Consider the following 26476-nt stretch of genomic DNA (forward strand, 5'->3'; position numbering starts at 1 on the left):
TCTTTCCACAGATGCTGCCAGACCTGCTGAGTGATTCCAGCATTTCTTGTTTTTATTTCAGATTTCCAGCATCCGCAGTATTTTGCTTTTAATTACCAGGGGGCATTGATTTAAAATGATTGGTAGAACGATTAGAGGGGACATGAGGAAAAAGCTTTTCACCCAGAATCTGGAATTCACTGCCAGGATTGGTGGTGGAGGCAGAAACCCTCAATTCTTTTAAAAGGTACCTGGACATGCACCTGAAGAGCTGTAAGCTGCAAGGCTATGGACCAGATGCTGGAAGGTGGGATTAGATTGGGTGGCCTGTTTTTTCTGCTGGTACAGACACGACCGGTTGAATGGCCTCCTTCTGTGCTGTAGTTTATCTATGGTTCTACGGGCAGCAGAGTTTTAGATGATCTCAAGTTTGCAGCGGGTAGAATGTGGGACATTAGCCTGGAGTGCATTGGAATAGTCAAGTCTAGAGGTAATGAAGGCATGAATGTGTATTTCAGCAGCAGATGAGCTGAGATGGGAAGCAGTCAGGCGATATCAGAGGTTGAAATAGGCAGTCTTAGTGATGGCATGCCATGAGGTTGGAGCTCACCTTGGGGTCAAATGTGGCACCAAGGTTGCAAGCAGACTGCGTTCAGCTCAGACTGTTGACAGGTAAGGGATGGAGTCAGAAGTGACGAAACGGAGTTTGGAGCAGGAACTGAAAACAACGGCTTCAGTCTTCCCAAAATTTAATTGGATGAAATTTTTGCTCATCCAGTGCTGGAAGTCAGATAAGCAGTCTGATAGTCTAGCAACAGTGGAGGAGTTGAGAGAGGTGGTGGTGAGGTAGAGCTGAGTGGCAAAATATACACGTGTAAACAAATACTGTGCTTTCGGCTGACGTCACCGAGGGATAACATTTAGATGAATTAGGAGGCGATGGTTAGATCCTTGGGACCACCAGAGGTAACAGTGTGGGAGCACCAACCTCATAACTCTGCATGCATCTGACCCTGAACGCTACCAATCTACATAATTGCAAGCCATCTCTGGCTCCAATGAGATGGTGAAGAATGGAACCAGGTGGGCGCCAGTGAATAGGCGTTGGAGGAGGATGGTGTGTGGGGGGAGAAAGTAACTTAGTGTGATTAAAGTTAGTCTTCGATCTTTAATATAACTTGAAGCATTTGGTTTTGCATTGCAGGTTAAGTAACGCAAGAAGCCTCACAATGAAAGGATTGCTCAACACGGAAATGAAACATTTCTGCTCCACCCCAAGGAGCGGCTTTCTCGTCAGTTACATCCGCGTCACTTCCCCGAGATGGAAGCCGATTAAGGAAATAACTTTTTTCTAAAAAAAAAACTCATAACTTTAATTTGCTACCACAATTAGTAAACTTCTGGTCTTCGGAGAGAAGAGTTCCCGAGAGGGGCATTTCATTTGGTACATTTTCTTTTTCGGCGTTGACGGTGACAAAACTAAAATCAAGTTTCGGTGCTATACCTATAACGCAAAAAGTTCAGTACGTTCCTTTTATGTTTTTACGTGAAAGTTTTTTCTTTCTTGGTAAAATTGTGGGAGATGAAGAAACTAAAGCATGTTTAAGTTCAGTAAAATGTTTGTTTTATATGGATAGGTTTTTGTCCTGAGGGTAAATATGAGATAAAGATGGGTCATGCGTAATATAATCATTTCTAGGAGTGAATAAGGAAGAGCTTTAAGAAACCATCGTTTTGTTAGAAGTGGTAATTTTTGTCCATTTTTGTAAAGATTTCTGCACAAATATTCGTCACAAAATGGCAAGCTGTGAGAAGAAAAATGGTGAGCCTGCCGATTCGCTGGGGACCATTGAATTCTTTTCCATTCCCCTGATTGCCCTGAACTTCGAGGTGAGGAAGAAGCTGGCTATGTTTCTCAATCCGAGGAGTATGGTGGCGGCGGACTGGACGGGGCTGGCTGAGGAGATGGGCTTTGACTATCTGGAGATTAAGAATTATGAAAGGTTCGATAACCCCACTGAAAAACTCTTGGAAGATTGGCAAGTCAAGGAAGGCTCTTCTGTGGGCAAGTTACTGGAGCTACTCCAGAAGATAGAACGGAATGACATCCTTAAAGACCTCACACCAACTATTGGTGAGTCTCTTTTTTGCCGCACCCCCTCCCCTCCCCAACAATATATTGTGCTTATTTATTCTAAGAAAATCATTAGAGGAGATTTACTAGGATGTTGCCTGATATGGAGGGAAGGTCTTACGAGGAAAGGCTGAGGGACTTGAGGATGTTTTCATTGGAGAGAAGGAGGAGGAGAGGTGACTTAATAGAGACATATAAGATAATCAGAGGGTTAGATAGGGTGGATAGTGAGAGTCTTTTTCCTCGGATGGTGATGGCAAACACGAGGGGACATAGCTTTAAGTTGAGGGGTGATAGATATAGGACAGATGTCAGAGGTAGTTTCTTTACGCAGAGTAGTAGGGGCGTGGAACGCCCTGCCTGCAACAGTAGTAGACTCGCCAACTTTAAGGGCATTTAAGTGGTCATTGGATAGACATATGGATGAAAATGGAATAGTGTAGGTCAGATGGTTTCACAGGTCAGCGCAACATCGAGGGCCGAAGGGCCTGTACTGCGCTGTAATGTTCTAATGTTCTAAGTGTTTCTATTGTTTTCCTTTTGTGGGAGCACATCCTACCTCTTCCTCCACCTCCGCCCCCTTTCCAAGAAGGTGTTGCCCCTCAAATGGACCAGTCAAGTTTAAAGAGGATCTAACCATCCTGCATGTGGAATTCTGTTGATGGCCACAGTGTGGGACGCATGGAGATATTGAAGATCATAGTGAATTGCAGCTGTCAGTCTAACTTAACAAACCGGCAAGTTTACTGTTCATTTTGCAGTCTAACTAAAGTAAGATCTTAAATTTATGTGATTGCTTTGGAAAAGGCAAATCTGAAGCACCACTTTAAATTAAACCATGATTAGTAGGACAAGAGGTTCAGTTTAAAACCAGGGAAAGGTAAATTCCTGACTGGACTAGAAAGGCTTTCGTACAGTTGAACATCCAGAATTCACTTCTGGATAAGCTTGGGAAGATAGAAACCTTGAAATTACTTGACAAGTAAATGACACAATTTTACTTGATAAGCTATAAGGGGTAGAATTTCTTTGGGTGATTATCGAGAAGTTCCCATTCCTACACCCATTTTGAGACGATCTATAATACCCATATTTCCTGCCAATCTCATCAATATATGCCAGACCATAAAAATAGATGTAAATAATGGTGCAAGAAAGCTCTAAACTTGCACCATGGAAAATTTTAAGTGTTAATGGCTTAAAAATCATTTGTTCATCCATATACACTAGGGACAAAATGTTTAGGACCATGCAAATTTAGTGTGGCTCATAATGTCACAGAAATGATTGAACAAGAACAACAACTTGTATTTTTATAGTGCCTTTAACATAATACAATATCCCAACACGCTTCACAGGAGCGTTATAAAGCAAAATTTGACACCGAGCCACAAAGGGAGATATTCAGGCAGATGACCAAAGGCTTGGTCAAAGAGGTAGGTTTTAAGAAGTGTTTTAAAGGAGGAAAAAGAGACGGAAAGGTTTAGACAAAAAACTCCAGAGCTTCGGGCCTTGGCAGCTGAAGGCATGACCACCCCTGATGGTCGAGCAATTAAAATCAGAGATGCTGGAGGTCAGAATTAAAAGAGCGCAGATATCTGTTTTGTGTGGATGGAGGCGATTACATAGGGAGGGGGTGAGGCCATGGAGGAATTTGAAAACAAGGATGGGAATTTTAAAATTGAGGCATTGCTTAACCCATGCATCAATATAGGTCAGTGAGCACAGGGGCAATGGGTAAATGAAACCTGGCGTGAGTTAGGACACAGGCAGCAGAATTTTGGATAACATCAAGTTTACAGAGGGTAGAATGTGGGAGGCTGGCCAGAAGTGCAATTAAATAGTCATGTCTTGAGGTAACAAAGGCATGCATGAAAGTTTCTGCAGCAGATGAACTGAAACAGGGGTGCAGCTAGAGGTGGAAATGGGTGGTCTGAGTGATTGCATGGGTATGTGGTCAGAAGTTCAATTCAAGGTAAAATATGACACCAAGGTTACGAACAGTCTGCTTCAGCCTAAAGGCCTGCTCGGGTATGCAATTGAAACCCGGCCCGACCCGACCACATCAAACCCGAACCCGAGTCCTTTGTTTACCCGCGCCCAACCCAACTTGACCTGACCTGACTACCGGAATGAAGTTAATTATCAGAGGTTGTGCTCTACCTTGGATGGAATGGAGATGCTCACTCGCTCACTGCAGACTAGTGTGGAGTCTAGATGCATGTTTCCTGCCTTGACGTCCTGGCTGTTCAAATTTTGAAGCTTACTTCCCTTTCCCTCCCCGAGCAAATGGCAGCACTGTGTCTGACCCGAGCCCGAATGCCAGACCCAAGCCGAACCTGACACATGTTATTGGATCTGGTCTGGTTCGGGTCGGGTAACCATGCTGTACTTCAGCCTCCGACAGTTGTCAGGGAGAGAGATGGAGTCAGTGGCTTGGAAACAGCGTTGGTGGGAAACAAAGACGAAGGCTTCAGTCTTCCCAATATTTAGCTGGATGAAATTTCGGTTCATCCAGTACTGGATGTTGAATAAGCAGTCAATTTAGAGACAGTAGAGGGGTCGTGGGAGGTGTCGTTAGCAAATCTAGGACCATGTGATTTGCTTGGCTAAGTTTCTTTCTGATTGATACATTTACTAACTGTTCAAGGGGACCTAGAAATCAAATTTTAATTGTTAACTGTTCTGTCAGTAGGCTTGTGACCAGCCTCCTGCTTGTCGAGCGTTTGTAAAATATTTAATTTATAGCTCTACAACTGTGGAGTTCCATGAACTGTTTGATTCCAGAACAACCTGTATAATCTTTGACAAAAGCAAAATACTGCAGATGCTGGAAATCTGAAATGGAAACCGAAAATGCTCAGCAGCTCAGGCACCATCAGTGGAGAGCGAAACAGTTAACATTTCAGATCGATATCCTTTCATCTTTGAGTTGGTGTTGCTCACTTCCATGTCTGCTCTGTGTCCTAGAAGCAATATTTGAGTACTAGGAGTTACATTTCAATGCAGTAATTACAGACTCTATTCACAATGTCGAAGTGATATCAGTTATTCTTCTTGTCAATGCAATTCAGAGTGTTTTTTGCATAATACTGCTGTTGACCTAATTTGAGGAACAAGTTTTAAGTTTCTATTTCCTTCTTGTGGTTTGAGCAGAGGTCATGTGACTGCCTTTTTCATGAGAAATGAGAATGGTACAAGTCTGAAAAATTGGAAGTGTTTTATTAGTCTCTCCTAGTTTTACTGCAATTTTGGTTCCATGGGATGCTATCTTTATGGTAATAACCTCCAAAATTACTGGCAGGTCTCTGCCCTCTGGGCCGGGGTGAGACTTCTGCTGTTAGTTCCACAATGGGCATGTCATAACGACTGGGGATGGGTTATTTACAAAAAGGGGAAGGCACCCCTGTCATTCATGGTGGTTTATTTTATATTCATTCTCAGGATGTAGGTGTCACTGGCAAGGCCAGCATTTATAGCCCATCCTTAATTGTCCTTGAGAATGTAGCAGTGGACCATGTAGTATGAGATCTGAAAGGGCTAATGCTTGAGACAATGGGACTCCCACCCCCCCCACTCTAGTGATGTAATAGTCACATGAGTGTTAGGCTTGGAAGAAGCTAGAAGCATCATGAGAGGTGCTAACTGGATATGATTAATGAGAGTCTAAATAGTTATGTATATTAAAATAAACAAATTACTACTTAGCCATACAAAGACTCAGACATCTGCAAACAATGCTCGAACTACATTAGCAATAATATACAATATGCTGGCAACAGTGAAAACCCAGAAATTATTGAAAGACCTCACCTCGTACAGTAGTACCAAGAAGACAGCAGATCTCGAAGGGAGACTGCAAAGAGCACCAGAGCTGCTCCCTCGCCGAAGGAAGATACACAGTCGGTGAGTCAGCCATGCAGGCATTCAGGCTGCACCATAGAAGCGTAGGGTCTGCGAGCAGAAACCAGGTCCAGCAATTGGGCTGCGATTCTCCGAAGTGAGCAACTATTGGGGATTGGGTGAGAAACCTTTTTAGAAAGGGTGCATTTATTGTGTAACGGTGCACTGGGCAGGTAAGACGACAAGAGAAAAGAGTTGATCCCTTGCAAGGAGGAGTCCGGGTTGGTAGACATTACTCGAGCAGACTGCAGAGGAAAGTCGTGGGAAACCTCCGCAAAGAGTGGGAAGCTGCCAAAAAGAGCGGGAACGCCTCCATTAAGCCAAAGAAAAAAAATCTTAGAGAAATCCTAAAGAGTTAGGAAAAAATGGATTTGAAATCATGATGCCTGAAAGCTTCTAGAATTTGGAAGGGCCCAATCAGATGGGCGGCACAGTGGCGCAGTGGTTAGCACTGCAGCCTCACAGCTCCAGCGACCCGGGTTCAATTCTGGGTACTGCCTGTGTGGAGTTTGCAAGTTCTCCCTGTGTCTGCGTGGGTTTTCTCCGGGTGCTCCGGTTTCCTCCCACAAGCCAAAAGACTTGCAGGTTGGTAGGTAAATTGGCCATTATAAATTGCCCCTAGTATAGGTAGGTGGTAGGGAAATATAGGGACAGGTGGGGATGTGGTAGGAATTGGGATTAGTGTAGGATTAGTATAAATGGGTGGTTGATGGTCGGCACAGACTCGGTGGGCTGAAGGGCCTGTTTCAGTGCTGTATCTCTAAAACTAAAAAAAAAAGAATTGGTTGATTATGAAGGAAAAGATTCTTACGATTTAGAATAGCTTCTCCGCTACACACCAAATCTGAAGCAGAGCAAGTAAATATTTTCCTGTACTCCATGAGTGCAGTTGTTGATGACTTGATCGGAAGACAATTATTTATTTTTCAAGATGGATTGAAGTGAAAAGATTTGAACTCTACAACAACAGAATCTGTTATTGGAACTTCACAAGAGGTCTTTGCAATGCATGGTATTCCTGATAAGGTTGTGTCAGATAATGGACCACAGTTTACAAATGAATACAAATGGAGATGAAGACCTGTCTTCACATTGAGGATACCCTCCTTCATGTGTGGCACTACCATCGAACTAAATAGGATAGATTCAGGAAGGTATTGTCGATCGTGCTATGAAGTGGCATTTACTGAGCAATAACCTCATCAATGCTCAGTTTGGTTGCTGCCAGGATCACTTGGCTCTGGACCTCATTATGGCCTTGGTGGTCTAAACGTGGATAAAAGAGGTGAGGTGAGAGTGACTGCCCTTGACATCAAGGCAACATTTGACTGAGTGTGGCATAAGAAGCCGTAGCAAAACGAGTCATTGAAAATCGGGACAGGGGGTGGGGGGAATGGAAGACTCTTCGCTGGTTGGAGTCATACCTAGCATAAAGGAAGGTGATTGGCCTTCAAAAACCACAATCATCTCAGCCCAAGGACATTGCTGCAGGAGATTCTCAGGTTACTGTCTTAAACCCAGCCATCTTCAGCTGCTTCATCAATGACCTTCCCTCCAATGTAAGGTCAGAAGTCAGAATGTTCACTGATAATTGTATACTGATCAAATGGTATACAAAATTATGAGGGGCATTGATAGGGATAGATAGGAAGAGACTTTTTCCCTTAGCGGAGGGGTCAATAACCAGGGGGCATAGATTTAAGGTAAGGGGCAGGAGGTTTATGGGAGATTTGAGGAAAAAAAAATTTCACCCAGAGGGTGGTTGGAATCTGGTATACACTGCCTGAAGATGTGGTAGAGGCAGGAACCCTCGACATTTAAGTAGTATTTAGATGAGCACTTGAAACGCCATAGCATACAAGGCTACGGGCCAAGTGTTGGAAAATGGGACTAGAATAGTTTGGTTGGATGGCCAGCACAGACGCGATAGGCCGAAGGGCCTGTTTCTGTGCTGTTTGACTATGATCAGTTCCATTTGCAACTCCTTGGATAATGAAGCAGGCTGTGCCTGGATGCAGCAACACCTAGACAACATTCAGGCTTGGCTCATAAGTGGCAAGTAACATTTGTGCCACAAGTGTCAGACAATGACCATCTCCAATAAGAAAGAAACTAACCATCTCCCCTTGACATTCAATGGCATTACCATCGCTGAATCTCCAACTATCAACATCCTGGCAGTTAACATTGACCAGAAACTGAACTGGACCATCCATAAAACGCTGTGGCTACAAGAGCGGGTCAGGGTTGGGAATTCTGCGGCAAGTAACTCGCCTCTTAACTCCCCAAAGCCTGTCCACTATCTACGAGGCACAAGTTATGACTTTGATGGAATGCTCTCCACTTGCCTGGATGATTGCAGCTCAACAACACTCAAAGTTTTCCACCATCCAGGACAAAACATCCTGCTTTATCAGCATCTATAATCTTGAGCATTCACTCCCTCCACGACTGGCACACAGTGAGAGTAGTGCGTACCTTCTACAAGATGCACTGCAGCAACCCGCCAAGGCTCCTTTGACAGCACCTTCCAATCCCGCGACCTCTACTACCAAGAAGAACAAGGGCAGCAGAAAGTGCACGACGTCAAGTGGACGTGGACTGAGTGGACATGTGGCAGATGAAGTTTAACGCAGTGAAGTGATGCATCTTGGTAGGAAGCAGAAGAAGAAAAGGCAATGTAAAATGAAGGATAGAATTCTGAATGGGGTGTAGGAGTAGAGGAATCTGGGCGTATATGTGCACAAAGCATTGAAGATTGCAGGACAGATTCAGAAAGCAGTTAATAAGGCATACGAGATCCTGGGCTTTATAAATAGAGGAATAGAATCAAAGAACAGGGAAGTTATGGTGAACCTTGATTTAAAAACACTGGTTCAGCCTAAGCTGGAGTATTGTGTCCAATTCTGGGACCACACTGGGAAGGTTGAGAAGGTGTTGGAGAGGGTGCATAAAAAAATTTACAAGGGTTCTGGGGATGAGAGACTTGAGTTATATGTGGTTTGATTGACAAAGCTGGGACTGTTCTCCTTTGAGAGAGGTTAAGAGGTGATTTGATTGAGGGGTCTGGGCAGACAGAGAGAAGCTGTTCCCATTGGAGGAAGGGTTGAGAACCAGAGGACACTGATTTAAGGTGAATGGCAAAAGAAGTAAAGGCAACATGAGGAAAACCTTTTCTACGCAGTGAGTGGTTAGGATCTGGAATGTATTGCCTGAGTGGTGCAGGCAGATGTAATTGTGGCTTTCAAAGGGGAATTGGATAATTATTTGAAGAGAAGATTTGCAGGGCTATGGAGAAGTCCAGGGAGTGGGACTAGCTGAGTTACTCTTGCAGAAATGCAGAAAGGACACAACAGGAAGAATGGCCTCCTTCTATGCTGTAACCATTCTGTGATTCTACCACTCTACCACCACCTGCAAGTTACCTTCCAAATCTGTGTCCTGACTTGGACCTATATTGTCGTTCCTTCACTGTTGCTGGGTCAAAATCCTGGAACTCACTCCCTAACAGCACTGTGGGTGTCCCTATACCATATGGACAGCAGTGGTTTAAGAAGGTGGTTCACCACCACCTTAAGGGCAGTTAGGGATGGGCAATAAATGGCGGCCTTGCTAGTGACGCTTGTATCCCATAACAACTAGTGAAATTTGAAATGGGCAGAATCATAACAGATGTGATTTAATGCAGAGAAGTGTGAAGTGATTAGTTTTGGTCGGAAGAACGAGTAATGGTAATATAAACTAAATGGTACAATTTTAGAGCAGTTGCAGGAATTGAGACCTGGGATTGTATGTGCACATTTTTGAACATGGCAGAACAAATGGAGAAGGCTGCTAAAATGGTTAATAGGATCCTTGTCATTATTAATAGAAACATAGAGTGACATAAGCAAGGAGGTTGTGCTAAACATTTATAAAACACTGGTTAGGCCTCAGCTGGAGTATTGTGACTAAATCTCTGCAGTGCACTTAAGGAAGGACAGCAAGGCTTTAGAGAGGGTGCAGAGGAGATGTACTAGAATGGTACCAGGGCTGTGGGCCATCAACAGCAGCAGAATTGTACTCTATCATAATCTATAACTTCATGACTGTGTATTCCTCACTACAATTACCATCAAGCCAGGTGATGAACCCTGGTTTAATTAGGAGTATAAAAGAGCATATTTGGGGCAGAACCAGACTAACCCGAAAATGAGCTGCCTACCTGGTGAAGCTACAGCACAGGACTACGTGTATGCTAAATCATAGAATCTTGCAGCACAGAAAGAGATCATTTGGCCTGTCACACTTGTGCTAGCTCTTTTGAAAGAGCTGTCCAATTTAGTCCCGTACCCCTGCATTTTCCACATAACCCTGCAAATGTGTCCTTTTCAAGCAAATGTCCAATTGCCTTTTAAAAGTTTCTCTGGGATGTGATTCCACCACTTTTTTCAGGTAGTGTATTCCAGACCTTAACAATCTTCTGTGAAGAAATTTCTTCTCATTTCCCTTCTAGTCCATGTGCCAGTTATTTTAAATCTATGACGTTGATTACTGACCCATTTGCCAGGGAAAATAGTTTTTTCCTACTTACTGTAATAAACATCTCATTGTTTTGAATACCTGTATTAGGACTCCCCTTAACCTCTAAGAAGAACATTCCCAGCTTCTCCACATTCTCTCCATATAACAGAATTTCCTTATCCCTGATCATCCTGGTAAATCTCCTCTGGACTCTCTCCAAGGCCTTGACATCCTTCCTAAAGCATCGTGCCCAGAACTATACACAATACTTCTGCTGGGGCCTAACCAGCGATTTAATAAAGGTTTAACATGACTGCCTTGTTTTTTTTATATATTTAATTCCCTGATTTACAAAATCAAATGTCCCATACACTTTGTTAATCACCTTGTCAACTTGCCTTGCTACCTTCAAAGATTCACAAATATGCAGCTCAGATCCCTCCGTTCTGGCAGCCCCCTCAAAATAGTGTGCCTTTAGATTATACTGCCTCTGGCAAATGATTCTCTCAAAGTGCATCACTTCACACTTAATTATGTTAAATTGCCATGTGTTTGGCCATTTCACCAATGTCCTCATGATGTCTGCTACTATCCTGCTCACTATTTACTTTGTTGGCAAGTTTTGTAACACCTACAAACTTCGAAATTATACTCCCTGTACTCAAATCCAGGTTACACATATAACAAGAAAAGCAATGGTCCTAATACCAACCTTGGGGCGGGGGCGGGCACTGTACCCTTCTCTTTAGTCAGAACAGCTATTCACCACTACTTCCTGCCACTTAGCCAATTTCATATCCAACTTACCAACTTCCCTTTTAATTGCATGTGTTTCTACTTTCAGAAGAAATCTGTTCTGAGGTACTATTATCAAATGCCTTTGAAAGTCATTTTATACATCTATTGCAGTACCTTATTCAACCCTCTGTTACTTTATCAAATAACTCAAGTTAGTCAGACATGAGCTGTTTTTAGCAAATCCGTGTTGGGTGCCCCTTATTAACCCATGCTTCTCCAAGTGAAAATTAATTTTACCCTGGACGATGGTCTCCAGTAGTTTTCCCACTATTGACATTATACTGATTGGCACATTGACTCTCTCCTTTATGAATAATAACATCTGCAATCCCCCAGTCTTCTGGCACCATTCCAACTTTCAAGGACGATTGAAAATTGTGGTCACCGCTTCAGCTATTTCCACCCTAGCTTCCCTCAGCAAACTAGGATGCACCCCCATTGGGATCAGGGTCTTGTGACCATGCAACTGAAGCAGCATACTATAGACAGAGCTGAGCAATCCCACAACCAGTGGATTAGACTGAAGATGGCAGCACTGCAGATCTTTGGTCATGAGTGGTGTTGGGCAATTAAACAAACAGAAGAAGGTTCAATGAACATCCCCCATCCTCAACAATGGCAGGTGCAAATTACAAGGCTGAAGCATTTGCCATTATCTTCAGCCAGAAGCACTGAGTGGATGATCTATTTCAGCCTCCTTCCGAGGTCCTCACCATCACAAATGCCAGTTTTCAGCCAATTTGATTCACTCTGCAAACTATCAAGAAACAGCTGAGTGTAAAATCTATGGGCCCACAAAATCCCAGCTGTAATGCTTGAAAGCCTGTGCTTCAGAATTAATTGGACCTCTAGCCAAGCTGTTCCAGTACTGGTGTCTGCCTGACAAAGTGGAAAATTGCCCAGTATGTCCTGTCCACAAAAAGCAGAATAAAAATAAAACTGGCCAATTACCTCTCCATCAATCTACCCTCAATTATCAGCAAACTGATTGAAGGTATCATTGGTAAGTGCTACATAATAGCTTTGTCAATGACCTACTCACCGATGCTCAGTTTGGGTTCTACTGGGACCACTCAGTTCCAGACCTTATTACAGCCTTGGTCTATACATGGACAAAAGAGCTGAATACTGGAGGTGAGGTCAGAACAACTGCCCTTGACCTCACAGCGGATATTTCATCGCGCATGGCACCATAGAGCCCTAGTAAAACTGAAATCATTGGGAATCAAGATGGAAAGCTCTGTTTGGAGTCATACATAGCACAAAGGAAAATGGTTGTGGATGTTGCCCCAGGACATTGCTATAGGAGTTCCTTAGGCAGTGTCCTTGACCCAATGACCATAATAAGAACAGAAGTGGGAATGTTCCCTGATGATTGCAGTGTCCAATTCCATATGCAATTCCTCAGGTAATGAAGTAGTCTGTGCCTGCATGCAGCAAGACTTCCAGGCTGAGGCTGATGAAAGCAAGTAACATTCATGCTACACAAGTGCCAAGCAATGACCCAACTCCAACTAAGCACCTCCCCTTGATATTGAATGGCATTATCATTGTCAAATCCCCCATTGTCAACATCCTTACCATTGACCAGAACCTTAACTAGGCCAGCCACATACATACTGTGGCTATAAGAGTAGGTCACAGGCTGGGAATTCTGCAGCAAATATCTCCCTTCCTGACCACCACCCACCCCCCCCCCCCCCCCTCACCACCCCATCTCTCCCCACAAAGCCTGTTCATCTACAAGGCAGAAGTCAGGAGTGTGATGGAATACTCCCCACTTGCCTGGATGAGTGCAGCTTCAACAACACTCAAGAAGCTCTCCACCATCTAGAACAAAGCAGCTCACTTGTTCGGCACCCCATCCACTATCTTAAACATTCACTCCCTCCACCACCAGCGCACAGTGGTAATAGTTTGTACCATCTATGAGATGCACTGCAGCAACTTGCCCTCATGGGGAATCTAGAACTAGGGGACACAGTTTAGAAATAAGGCGTCTCCCATTTAAGATGAAGAGGAATTTCTTCTCTGAGGGTCATTAATCTTTGGAATTCTCTATCCGAGAGAGCAGTGGAGATTTTCGATCTACAAGGGAGTCGAGGGTTATGGGGGTCAGCAAGAAAGTGGAGTTCAGGGCACAATCCAATCAGCCATGATCATCTTGAATGGCGATACTGGCTCGGGGCCAAATGGCCTACTACTCCTGTTTGTTATGTTCTTCAATAGTAGCTTCCAAACCTGTGACTTCTACCACCTAGAAGGAAAAGGGCAGCAGCCATATAAGAATGCCATCACCTTCAAGTTCCCCTGAAAGTCTGTCACTATCCTGGCTTGTGCATGTGTCACCATTTCTTCATCTCTTGGTCAAAATCCTGGAATTCCCTACATAACAACACTGTGGGAGCACCTCCACTGCAGTGGTCCAAGAAGGCAGTTGAATACCACCTTCTCAAGGGAAATTAGGGAACAGCAATAAATGCTGGTCTTGTCAGACTCAACTATTCCAATATAAAAGCAAAATACTGCAGGTGCTGAAAATCTGAAATAAAAACGAGAAATGCTGGAAATACTCAGCAGGTCTGGCAGCATCTGTGCAGAGAGAAGCAGAGTTAACGTTTCAGGTCAGAGACCCTTCTTCTGAAGAAGGGTCCCTGAATTGAAACGTTAACTCTGCTTCTCTCTGCACAGATGCTGCCAGACCTGCTGAGTATTTCCAGCATTTCTTGTTTTTATTTCAACTATTCCAATGTTCTCCTGGCCAGCCTCCCATCTTCCACCCATGATGAACTTGAGCTCATCCAAAACTCTGCTGCAAGTATCCTAATTCACAGAAACTCCTGTTCACCCATCAACCCCTGTGCTCGTTGACTTACATTGGTTCATGGTCCACCGAAACCTTGATTTTAGAATTCTCATCCTCATGTAGAATTCTCACCGTGGCCTCACCCCTTCCTATTGAATTCATAAGTGTGAGTGCTGTGCTGTCTCTGAACTTGACAGTGTGAGCGACTGGATTCAATTGCACTTGGCTGAGAACATTAAATTATTCTACAGGAAATTACAGATTCCACACTATTGGGTGTGTTTTATTCCTTCAGGAGTCCAGTCATAAATCTGGTCCAGCCTACTTTTGTTGTAAATGGAGGCAGCTGTAAAGGTGACCATGAATTTGTCAAATTGTTGTAAAAATCCAATTGGTTCATTAATGTCCATTAGGGAAGGACACCAATCATCCTTAGGTTATCTGTGCCTCAAGTCCCCAACCATCTGGTTGACTCTCAAAGCACTCTGTTGTATCAAAATGCTACAAAACAGAACCTGCAGAAGCTGATGGTGAAGACCCACATCACTCCTACCTTTGCCGGTTCTGATGAAGGGTCACTGATCTGAAACGTTAACTCTGATTTTCTCTCTCCATAGATGCTGCCAGACCTGTTGAGTATTTCCAGTATTTCTTGTTTTTATTTCACTCCTACAGGACTTTTTTTTTAAACTCAAAAGGGTAGGACAGATTGGTGGGAAGGTGGCAAGGTTGGTATTCTGGAAGGATGAGATCAAATGGACAGCAGATTGGGACGAAGTTGTCTTCATTTTAAGGCTAAATAGAGCTTGAATTCAAAAATATGCATTTGTGTTCAAATGTTATAATCTGCTTTCATTCTTTACAGAAGAGTGCTGTAGACGATATCTCAACAAACCACTTCAGGTGCCATCAGTGGATAGCAGTGAGCCCAAGCCCACAGTTTCAAAAGGAATTACATTAGAAGATGACCCCACAGGTAATCAGAACAAGATTTCATTTTATTTTCCTTTTAATACAACTTTTTTTATGTATACAAAGACAAAACAGCCTCTATTATCTGTCATAAGGAAGACTATCCTCCTTAATGGTTTACATTACCAAGTCAAGGTACAGGCATCTGAGGATGAGGACCATGTTTTTTCCATATTTAAAAATAAGGTTCTTGAAAAAGTATTTTTGATCTTGACTCCAGCTGATCTCTTGAGATCCAAAGCCCTGAATTCTGCAGGTGCCTCAAACTCAAAGTACCTATGTGGATGTCCTAATCAGAAACTGAATATTATAGATGCTACATTTTGCCAGTAACGGGACAATTTGAATAATAACTACTTATCCTCCTGGGATCAAGAATATACAGTCTGTGAAGAATCAATTCAAAACATCAATTAAATATTAACTAGTTTAGACAAAACTAAATCAGATTGAAAGCCATGAAGTTTGGTGTAGATGAGTGGGAATGCTGATAGTTGGAGTTGCACATCTATTTTACATAAAAAGATTTTTTTGGCCCAGCACAGTGCAAACACATTTGCAGAGAAATATAATGGTCTGATGAATTTTAGTTAGGCTTTGCTTATTTAGGCTGGGAATAATATTTAAGAACATTTCCCTTCAATTTTTTTGTCCTAACCTCTCATTTGGCAGGGTATGACCATGCCTGGTTGACTCCCAATCAAAGTTCCCGTTAAGAACAACTGAGTTCCCACAGCGGCGAAGCAGCCCGCACACTTAAATGAATACATTGCGCACAACAACAAAAAATTAGAGGGGATGTTACCGCCAATCCAATTTCTCCTCCCTGTGGGACGTGATTTTCCCCAGCCTGGATAAGATGAGGAACTCAAAGCATGTGTAGGAATGGGGGCTTCAATGCTGAGCTTGAAATAGAAGGCCAACTACCACATTGCAGTTATGCAGTTCAAGAACCCCCAACCTTGATCCACTCGAGGACAAGCAAGGACTGTGGCCCTAACCAGTGGGATCACCTTGTTTTTAACAATTGAACAAGACAAACTGGTTCAACTTTTAAATAGTTCAGCTGCTCACTACTACAGGCTATGCTGTACACGATAACACTGTATAAGCCATCTGAAAGGAGCACAGGTTAGAGAATCGATTACAGTTTTATTCTCCAGTCCGCAATCATCACTCGCCTTAAAAGCACACCCTACTGGTAGCATCAGATCAGTTAATTTACCCTCTATATCACCAACATAAAGATTAGTCAAGGAAGAACCATTGCAGCAACATTGAAAATAGAGAGCAGCAGCACATCAGATTAATGTTGGAACAGAAGGAATAAAATTTAAGGAGGCCAGCCTATCTCTCACTATATGGAGTCAAAAGACTATAGGAATTATTAGATGAAAAGAGACCAAGGTCCATCTAGTTTCCCTTCTACCATTATGGTAGTTGGAAAGACACAACAATAAAATCCTAGCATCAGTCTCGATCAATTGGTCTACAACAGACCCATACATGGGGCAAAGAAAGCCACAGTGGTGGAGCACTTTGGGAATCATGGGAGGGTAGCATGCAGTAGGCGATGGATCAATAAATGCTCTTTTATTTTGCAGGTGTGCCTGAGTTGTTCGATGCCTTCATTTGCTATTGTCAAGCTGATATTGGGTTTGTCCATGAGATAATCAAGCAGCTTGAGCAATCTGAGTACAAACTGAAGCTGTGTGTTTTTGATCGCGATGTGCTGCCGGGGTCATGCGTCTGGACCATCTCCAGTGAGCTCATTGAGAAAAGGTATGCAGGGATGGTCTGGGTGGGACCTGGAAACACAGCAAATTTCTGGGATAATGGTTGCACGTTAGTGAGTTCCAGTGCCTGTTGGCTGTGTTAACCTCCTTTTCCCAGTAATTTGCCACAAGATTAAGGAAGGACATTCAATATTTCTCATGGCACAATTGCCCCAGATAAATACTTTCTATTAGTCAAGGAAACACATCACTGACAAAAATGGAGGATTTTCTAGTTCAGATCTCTCGCCGACCAGTCCCTGACTGAAGGAGAAAATATGGGCAGGCACAATGCCGGGGTAAGTGGGGGAACTGTAGGTTCACACTCGAAAGATAAGTTAGAATAGGCTGAATGTGCTTCCTCATTTGTGATGAGATTTCGAAGCAAACCAATGCTTTTACTTCCTGTTCCAAGCCCATCTTGTCTAGATACTTTTCACATGGCAATTACATTTAGTTCTCAGGCTCCAGTACTCCATATCCTTCTGTAGATGTTTATTTTACTTTTGTCAACAAATAACCTTTTATGTAATTGAGCACATATTTGTAAGAAAAATCTTTCTGAGCTGAAAGCTACATCACCAGACAGGAAAGGAGATCAAAAGCAATTAGCAAAACATTAAACCAGAATGAGATGAATTAGCAACTGCCTAACTGGGATCTCATGGATTCTCTGTTTCATATTTAATGACAGGTGTAAAAGGATGGTGGCGATTATCTCCGATGACTATTTGATCAGTGATGAATGTGATTTTCAAACAAAGTTTGCTCTGAGTCTTAGTCCAGGTAAAACAACATGTATTGCAGATCATTTTCTACTCCAACTGATTTATTTTGCATGCTCTGGTGCTTCTCATCTCCTTCCTCCTACAGGCTTTACCTAACACCTGCTTTGTGATTCATCTCAAAGAACAAAGAACAGTACAGCACAGGAACAGGCCATTCGGCCCTCCAAGCCTGTGCCGATCTTGATGCCTGCCTAAACTAACAACTTCTGCACTTCCGGGGCCCATATCCCTCTATTCCCTTCCCTTCCATGTCCTATATTTGTCAAGATGTCTCTTAAATGTCGCTATTGTATCTGCTTCCACCACCTCCCCTGGCAGCAAGTTCCAGGCACTCACCACCCTCTGTGTAAAAAAACTTCCCTCGCACATCCCCTCTTAACTTTGCCCCTCGCACCTTAAACCTATGTCCCCTAGTAACTGACTCTTCCACCCTGGGAAAAAGCTTCTGACTATCCACTCTGTCCATGCCGCTCATAACTTTGTAAACCTCCATCATGTCGCCCCTCCACCTCCGTCGTTCCAGTGAAAACAATCTGAGTTTTTCCAACCTCGCCTCATAGCTAATGCCCTCCAGACCAGGCAACCTCCTCTGTACCCTCTCCAAAGCCTCCATGTCCTTCTGGTAGTGTGGCGACCAGAATTGCACGCAATATTCCAAATGTGGCCTAACTAAGGTTCTGTACAGCTGCAACATGACTTGCCAATTTTTATACTCAATGCCCCGACCGATGAAGGCAAGCATGCCGTATGCCTCCTTGACTACCTTATCCACCTGCGTTGCCACTTTCAGTGACCTGTGGACCTGTACGCCCAGATCTCTCTGCCTGTCAATACTCCTAAGGGTTCTGCCATTTACTGTATACCTCCCACCTGCATTAGACCTTCCAAAATGCATTATTTCACATTTGTCCAGATTAAACTCCATCTGCCATTTCTCCGCCCAAGTCTCCAAGCGATCTATATCCTGCTGTATCCTCTGACAATCCTCATCATTATCCGCAACTCCACCAACCTTTGTGTCGTCCGCAAACGTACCAATCAGACCAGCTACATTTTCCTCCAAATCATTTCTATATACTACAAACAGCAAAGGTCCCAGCACTGATCCCTGCGGAACACCACTAGTCACATCCCTCCATTCAGAAAAACACCCATCCACTGATACCCTCTGTCTTCTATGACTGAGCCAGTTCTGTATCCATCTTGCCAGCTCACCTCTGATCCCGTGTGACTTCACCTTTTGTACCAGTCTGCCATGTGGGACCTTGTCAAAGGCTTTACTAAAGTCCATATAAATAACATCCACTGCCCTTCCTTCATCAATCATCTTCGTCACTTCCTCAAAAAGCTCAATCAAATTAGTAAGACACAACCTTCCCTTCACAAAACCATGCTGTCTCTCGCTAATAAGTTCGTTCGTTTCCAAATGGGAGTAAATCCCGTCCCGAATAGTTAATAGTCTAATAGTTTCCCTACCACTGACTTAAGGCTCACCGGCCTATAATTTCCTGGATTATCCTTGCCACCCTTCTTAAACAAAGGCACAACATTGGCTATTCTCCAGTCCTCTGGGACCTCACCTGTAGCCAATGATTTCTGTCAAGGCCCCAGCAATTTCTTCCCTTGCCTCCCTCAGTATTCTAGGGTAGATCCCATCAGGCCCTGGGGACTTATCTACCTTAATGCTTTGCAAGACACCCAACACCACCTCCTTTTTGATAATGAGATGACAGACTATCTGCGCTCCCTTCCCTAGGCTCATCATCCACCAAGTCCTTCTCTTTGGTGAATACTGATGCAAAGTACTCATTTAGCACCTCGCCCATTTTCTCTGGCTCCACACATAGATTCCCATCTCTGTCCTTGAGTGGGCCAACCCTTTCCCTGGTTACCCTCTTGCTCTTTATATACGTATAAAAAGCCTTGGGATTTTCCTTGATCCTGTTTGCCAATGACTTTTCATGACCCCTTTTAGCCCTCCTGACTCCTTGCTTAAGTTCCTTCCAACTGTCCTTATATTCCTCAAGTGCTTCATCTGTTCCTAGCCTTCCAGCCCTTACAAATGCTTCCTTTTTCTTTTTGAATAGGCTCACAATATCCCGTGTTATCCAAGCTTCCCGAAACTTGCCAAACTTGTCTGTCTTCCTCACGTGTTCACTTTTTTTTTCAACCTATGTGGTCTCTTGCTTTAGCCCTTCACTTGGGTTTCTCAATTTTTTATCTTTGAGTAATGAGACCCTGATGACTTTTAATGCTTTAAAAAAATGTGGTTTCCAAGCCTATGTAACTTCAGAGTTTTGCAGTTTTTTGCCCGTTTTATCACTGATTTACGGAACTCTCAATTGCACTGTGACATTGCAGCAATAAGCCCTGATAACCCTTCTTTTCATCCCTACTCTCATCGAGATGATGGGAAAATGCAAGGATGAGTCTGTCTTAGCTCCAGTGTGACTCACTTGCTAAAAACCACTATTGGAGCAGCAGAGGCATACAAGTAGCTGGTGCTTGGAATGGTGAGAAGAGGGAAGAAAATAGCTTTATCTCTGGCTGCTCGTGGCTCTGAAGGGTGTGGTACTGAGCCATACAGAGCCAGTTCCAGATTTACTTCCTTTTCTATGTTCAGACTTGACTGATCTCAGCCAGATAGATGATGGGAGTACTGCAAGGACAGGGGGAAGAAATGGTTGTAGTTCCTGATTACTAATCATTGACATCATCTTAAAGTACATAATTTAATAGACATTTGGTGAAGACTGGATTAGGGTTGGCTGTGATGCCACTCACCTTAGTCTGCTGACAGCTATCGTCTGGACTCGGACATATATGCAAAATTAATAGTTAATTGATTAATAAAGGAGTTGGAAAGCAGGAATTTGTTTTCATACAAAGATTCTTCAGGATCGAATTAATGTTATTGAAACCAAAGGAATAACATTTAGGAGAGAATTAGATAAATACTTAAAGAAAAATATCAAACGGTTTGGAAGGAAATGGTATTGGAGTAGATAGCTGTGTTGGTGATGGGAATGATTGGATGAATGGCCTTCTGTGAAGAATCTTTATTGTGGAGCAATGATACCGCAGGGCTTTTTACATTACATTCCACTTAAGTCTGTGCCTTCTTTGGGGGGGGGGGCAGAAGGGAGGTGAGTGAGAACATTTGAAGTAGGGTGGCGAATTTTAAATCTAACGTATTGATTTCTGGTTCCACAGGTGCCCGAGACAAGCGCCTGATCCCTGTCAAGTACAAGCAGATCAAGAGAGAATTTCCCAGCATTCTCCGGCACATCACGCTCTGCGATTATACAAACCCAAGCACCAAAGCATGGTTCTGGAAAAGGCTCGCTAAGGCACTTTCACAACCATGAGAGGAGAACCTGTAGAAGGAGTGGAAGTATTCTAGGTGATTGACGATGTTTACATTGTTAGAATGAAGACAGTTTGGGGATTCTACCACAAGCTGACTCTATTGGCCTGTACCCAATGACCAGCTTCAGTACACCATGCTTTTTTCGGTATTAAAAGGACTGGGTCTCTTGCTGGGATCAAATTTAATGTAGAAGAAAAAACATTATGAACAATTTCAAGGATGCAGTCCAGATCACATCCTTGAGGTGCAGAACTATTGATAAATGATAACTACATTTTTTTAATCAGCTATGTATCTGCCTCATGCAGAAGCCCATCCACCATGCTTGAATCAATGAATCGAGCTACTGAAAAGTCTGTAGTCATGCATTGAGTTTCTGTTTGCCCAGACCTGTCGTCAACTGAAAGAGAACATGTCTACTCCTTCCTTTCACCCCACTGTTACCTGGGAAGATAGTCCCTAGTTGGTTATGACAACTGACATTATGAAAATAGTGTTAGTATCTGAAAAGTTGGCCATGTTGGAGGTGTCCATCTTAGCCCCATAGTAAGATGAAACTCCAGCTGTGCTAGTACAAATAAAGTGGTACAATCCTCATTTGTTGCAAGCCCCAGGTCGAAAGTCACAATCTGGCTAGCCACTGCTGGATGATGTCAAACCATGATCTTCTTGGGCTTACAATTAATTTTGTTTTTTTTTGAGCTTTCCCTTTAAAGGTGGTGTATGTAGGCTTGCAACTGGCATCACAAACTGCATGGCTGAAGTAGGACATTGTCAACTCACTCCAGGACAGATACACATTGTAGTGGTTATGTTACTGGACTATTAATGCTGGATGAATAATGCAGGGAATTAAAAGTTCATATGGGGCTCTTTTCTCTAAGAGAAGGCTGAGAGGGTGACTTGATAGAGATTTTTAAGATTATGAAAGGGATTGCTAGGCTAGGCATACTGAAAATATTTTAACTTTGTGATGCTATCAGCTGCCTCTGTTACTTCCCTGCTTTCCCCTAGCCCACTGGGCCAAATCTCCTGTAAGGGTCACCCATGCCCTAGCCCTGAACTCACTTCTTTATTTCGTTTCTTTCCTATCTTCCCTCATCCTCTCTCCAAGATCATCTTGTCCAAGAGACCCACCTCTTGCTCCTTTGATCCTATTCCCACTAAGCTGCTGACTACCCAACTTCCCTTCCTGGACCCCATGTTAGCTGATATTATTCTCTCTCTCCAGGTATTGTCCCTCTGTCCTTTAAATCTGCCATCATTACCCCTATCAAAAAAAAACCCTTGATCCCGCTGCCCTTGCAAACTACTGTCCCAACTCCAACCTCCCTTTCCTCTCCAAAGTCCTTGTAAGTATTGTCATGTCTCAAATCCATTCCTATCTTTCTCGGAACCCCATGTTTGAATCCCTCCAAGCAAGTTTCCACCCGCTGGCCACAGTACTGAGACAGCTCTTATGAAAGTCACAAACGATATCCTGTGTGACTGTGACGAAGGTAAACATTCCCTCCTTCTGCAGCCTTTGACTGAATTGACCACACCATCTTCCTCCAACGTCGGCCAGCTGGGTGGGATGGCTCTGTTGGTTCCATTCTTATCTATCTAATCATGGACAGAACATCACCTGCAATGGTTTCTCTTCCTGCTCTTACAACGTTGCCTTTGGTCTCCCCCAAGGATCATCCTTAGCCCCTCCTATTTCTCATCTACATGCTACCCCTCGGTGACATCATCCGAAAGCACAGCATCAGTTTCCAGTACTGGATACGCAGAAATTTCCTCCCAACAAGATATTGGGAACACAGAAGCTGTTGTCTTCTGTCTCCACCACAAACTCTGTTCCCTGGACACCAACTCCCAACCCTCTCCTGGACAACTGTCTGAAATTAAACCACACTGTTTATAACCTTGATGTTGTATTTGACCACAAGTTGAACTTCCGCATCATCAGCAGTAAGGCGTCCTATTTCTACCTCTGTAATGTCGCCTGACCACTTCCCACCTCAGCTCATCTGTTGCTGAAGCCCTCTTCCATGCCTTTATTACCTCTAGCCTTGACTATTCCAACACACTCCTGGCTGCTCTCCCATTGTTTTACCCCGTAAACGAGGTCGTCCAAAAATCTGCCTAACTTGCACCAACTGATCACCCCAATGCTTGCTAACTTACATTGGCTCCCAGTTAAACAACATCTCAATTTTAAAATTCTTGTCCTTGTATTAAAATCCCTCCATGGAATCGCCCCTCTCTATCACTGTAGTCTTATCCCGCCCCCGACCCTATGAGATATCTGTGCTCTTCCGATTCTGGCTTCTTGAGCATCCCCGAGCTTAATCGCTCAAATGGTGGCTGTGCCTTCAGCTGCCAAGGCCCTAACTTCTAGAATACTCTCTGCCTCTCAACCTCACTTTCCTCCTTTAAGATGCCCTTCAAAACCTACCTCTTGGACCAAGCTTTTAGTCATCTGCCTTAATATCTCCTTAGGTGGCTTGGTGGCAAATTTTGTTTAGATAATGCTCCTATGAAGTGCCTTGGACCATTTTATTAAGTTAAAGGTGAGATCACTGTTGGTGGTGGAGTCCAAAACTAGAAGTTATAAATATAAACATATCATTAATAAATTCAATAGGAAATACACTGAGTCATATTTGCCCAATGAGTGTTAAGAAGATGGAATTGCTACCATAAGGCGCAGCTGAGGTGAATAGCAGATGCATTCAAGGGGAAGGTAGATAAGCACATGAAGGGATATGATATGGTTAGATGAAGAGGGGTGGGAGGAGACTCACATGGAGCATAAAGGCTGGCATAGACGGATTGGACTGAATGGCATGTTTAAGTACGGTAGACACTAATTTTATGTAAATCCCCCTGTGGCACTTTGAGAATTTGTGTTTTGTTTTGGAAAAAATATCTTGGAAATAGCTGGTATCAGTATAAGTGACCATAAAGCTGTAGGATTGTTGTAGAAACCCAACTGGTTCACTAATGTCCTTTTGATGAAGGAAACCTGCCGTCTGGCCTATTTGTGATTCCAATCCCACACCAATGTTGCTGACCTTTACATGCCTGCTGAAGTGATTTTTTTTCAAGCCACTCAGTTGTATCAAACTGCTATCAGTTGTTCAAGAAGAAGGTTCACTGCCTTCTTTTCAATACAGCTTCATAAAATGCAGACCTTTCCAATGACTCCCACATCCTGAGTGTAAGATAAAAGGTACTTTTTTATTCTTTCATGGGATGTGGGATCGCAAGGTCAGCATTTGTTGCCCATCCATAATTGGCCTTGAACTGAGTGGCTTCCTAGGCCATTTCAGAGGGCAGTTAAGAGTCAAACCACATTGCTATGGGTCTGGAGTCCTATGTAGACCAGACCAGGTAAGGACAATAGATCCTTCCCTAAAGAATTAGTGAACCAGATGGGGTTTTATGACAATTATTCTTTGCACCATTACTGAGACTAACTTTCAATTCCAGATTTTTATTCATTAATTGACAAACTTAAATTCCACCAGCTTCTGTGGTTGGATTTCAACCCATGTCCCAAGGCTAGGGTTCTGGAATACTAGTTCAGTGACATTACCACTACGCCACTGTCTCCCCCTGTAGAACAGCATGCTACTGCCAACAACTGGAGTTTTGCTGAGAACTGTTAAGAAAAGGTAACATAATTTCCTTGGCCTCTATGGGTATAATTTTCAATTCAACTTGTGGAATGCTTTTGTCCCTTTTTCTCTCTCGTTTTACATATTTTTAGTACAATTATGACATTTCTCATTGACTTTTTTTTTCTATGTGGAAAGGCAGTTACTAAAATAATTCAATAAATACTTTTATAGAAGTTTTGTTTCAGGTGTTTCCAGCGACTGACCACTGGCTGATGTAATCACAGTGGTTGGTCTTCCTCAGTGATAAAATGTATTACATCTGCACAAAACACACATTTTAAATGTTGGATTCAAACTGTACTTGGTTTCCTCCTCCTCCTCCTCCCAACCGATTGAAAAAAAATATATGCACCACAGAAGCACTGTTTTAGATGCCATGATATATTGGTCTCTCGTGCCTGCAAAGGAGATCTGGCTGATTTCCAATGATTATAGAATCATAACAGCACAGAAGGCGGCCATTCGAGCCATCATGCGCTGACCCTACGAAGGAGCAATTCACGTACTGCCACTCCTCTGCCCTCTTCCCATATCCCTGCACATTCTGCCTTTTCAGATCTTTAGAATATTTAGGAAATCACAGAATAATACAGTGCAGAAGAGGCCCTTCGGCCCATCGAGTCTGCACAGATGCATTAAAACACCTGACCTGTCTACCTAATCCCATTTGTCAGCACTTGGCCCACAGCCTTGAATGTTATGACGTGCCAAGTGCTCATCCAGGTACTTTTTAAAGGATGTAAGGCAACCTGCATCTAAAACCCTCCCAGGCAGGGCATTCCAGACCGTCACCACCCTCTGGGTAAAAAAGTTCTTCCTTAAGTACCCCCTTAAACCTCCTGCCCCTCACCTTAAACTTGTGACCCCTCATAACTGACCCTTCAACTAAGGGGAACAGCTGCTCCCTATCCACCCTGTCCATGCCCCTCAATCTTGTACACCTCGATCAGGTCACCCCTCAGTCTTCTCTGCTCCAGCGAAAACAACCCAAGCCTATCCAACCTCTCTTCATAGCTTAAATGTTCCATCCCAGGCATCATCCTGGTGAATCGCCTCTGCACCCCCTCCAATGCAATCTCATCCTTCCTATAATGTGGCGACCAGGACTGCACACAGTACTCCAGCTGTGGCCTTACCAAAGTTCTGTACAACTCCAACATGACCTCCCTGCTTTTGTAATCTATGCCTCAATTGATAAAGGCAATTGTCCCATATGCCTTTTTCACCACCCTATTAACCTGCCCTTCTGCCTTCAGAGATCTATGGACAAACATGCCAAGGTCCCTTTGTTCTCGGAACTTCCCAGTGTCAGGCCATTCATTGAATACTTCCGTGTCACATTACTCTTTCCAAAGTGTATCACCTCACACTTTTCAGCATTAAATTCCATCTGCCACTTTTCTGTCCATTTCACCATCCCGTCTATATCTTCCTGTAACCTGAGACACTCCACCTCGCTATTAACCACTCGGTCAATCTTTGTGTCATCTGCGAACTTACTGATCCTACCCCCCACATAGTCATCTATGTCGTTTATATAAATGACAAACAATAGGGGACTCAGCACAGATCCCTGTGGTACACCACTGGACACTGGCTTCCAGTCACTAAAACAGCCGTCTGTCATCACTCTGTCTCCTACAGCTAAGCCAATTTTGAATCCACCTTATTGAAGTTACCTTGTATCCCATGTGCATTTGCTTTCTTGATAAGTCTCCCATGTGGGACCTTGTCAAAGGCTTTGCTGAAATCCATGTAAACTACATCAACTGCACTA

General features: G+C 43.4%; 1 protein-coding gene across 2 annotated transcripts; it reads left to right on the forward strand.

Moving 5' to 3' along the window:
• Positions 1 to 1255: 1255 nt before the first annotated feature.
• Positions 1256 to 24860, forward strand: myd88 (MYD88 innate immune signal transduction adaptor). Of its 2 annotated transcripts, none has more exons than XM_068031430.1 (6): positions 1256 to 1423; positions 1751 to 2113; positions 14989 to 15099; positions 16700 to 16877; positions 17565 to 17656; positions 20872 to 24860. In XM_068031430.1, exons 2-6 carry the CDS (start codon positions 1777 to 1779, stop codon positions 21024 to 21026), a joined length of 873 nt encoding a protein of 290 aa, XP_067887531.1. In that variant the 5' UTR covers positions 1256 to 1423; positions 1751 to 1776; the 3' UTR covers positions 21027 to 24860. The 2 variants fall into 2 exon arrangements, with proteins under 2 accessions (XP_067887531.1, XP_067887530.1); XM_068031429.1 differs by having other exon boundaries at positions 1257 to 1502.
• The last annotated feature ends 1616 nt before the right edge of the window (positions 24861 to 26476 follow it).

This window comes from Heterodontus francisci, chromosome 5 (genome assembly GCF_036365525.1).
Source record: "Heterodontus francisci isolate sHetFra1 chromosome 5, sHetFra1.hap1, whole genome shotgun sequence".
Classification (NCBI taxonomy): Eukaryota; Metazoa; Chordata; class Chondrichthyes; order Heterodontiformes; family Heterodontidae; genus Heterodontus; species Heterodontus francisci.

Bases quoted from the DNA above. Each gene is read 5' to 3' on its own strand.
- myd88 (XM_068031430.1), top strand. From the start codon at position 1,777: ATGGCAAGCTGTGAGAAGAAAAATGGTGAGCCTGCCGATTCGCTGGGG. The intron at 15,100-16,699 runs GTAATCAGAACA...TTTATTTTGCAG, and splicing joins ATTAGAAGATGACCCCACAG to GTGTGCCTGAGTTGTTCGAT. The intron at 16,878-17,564 runs GTATGCAGGGAT...ATTTAATGACAG, and splicing joins AGTGAGCTCATTGAGAAAAG to GTGTAAAAGGATGGTGGCGA.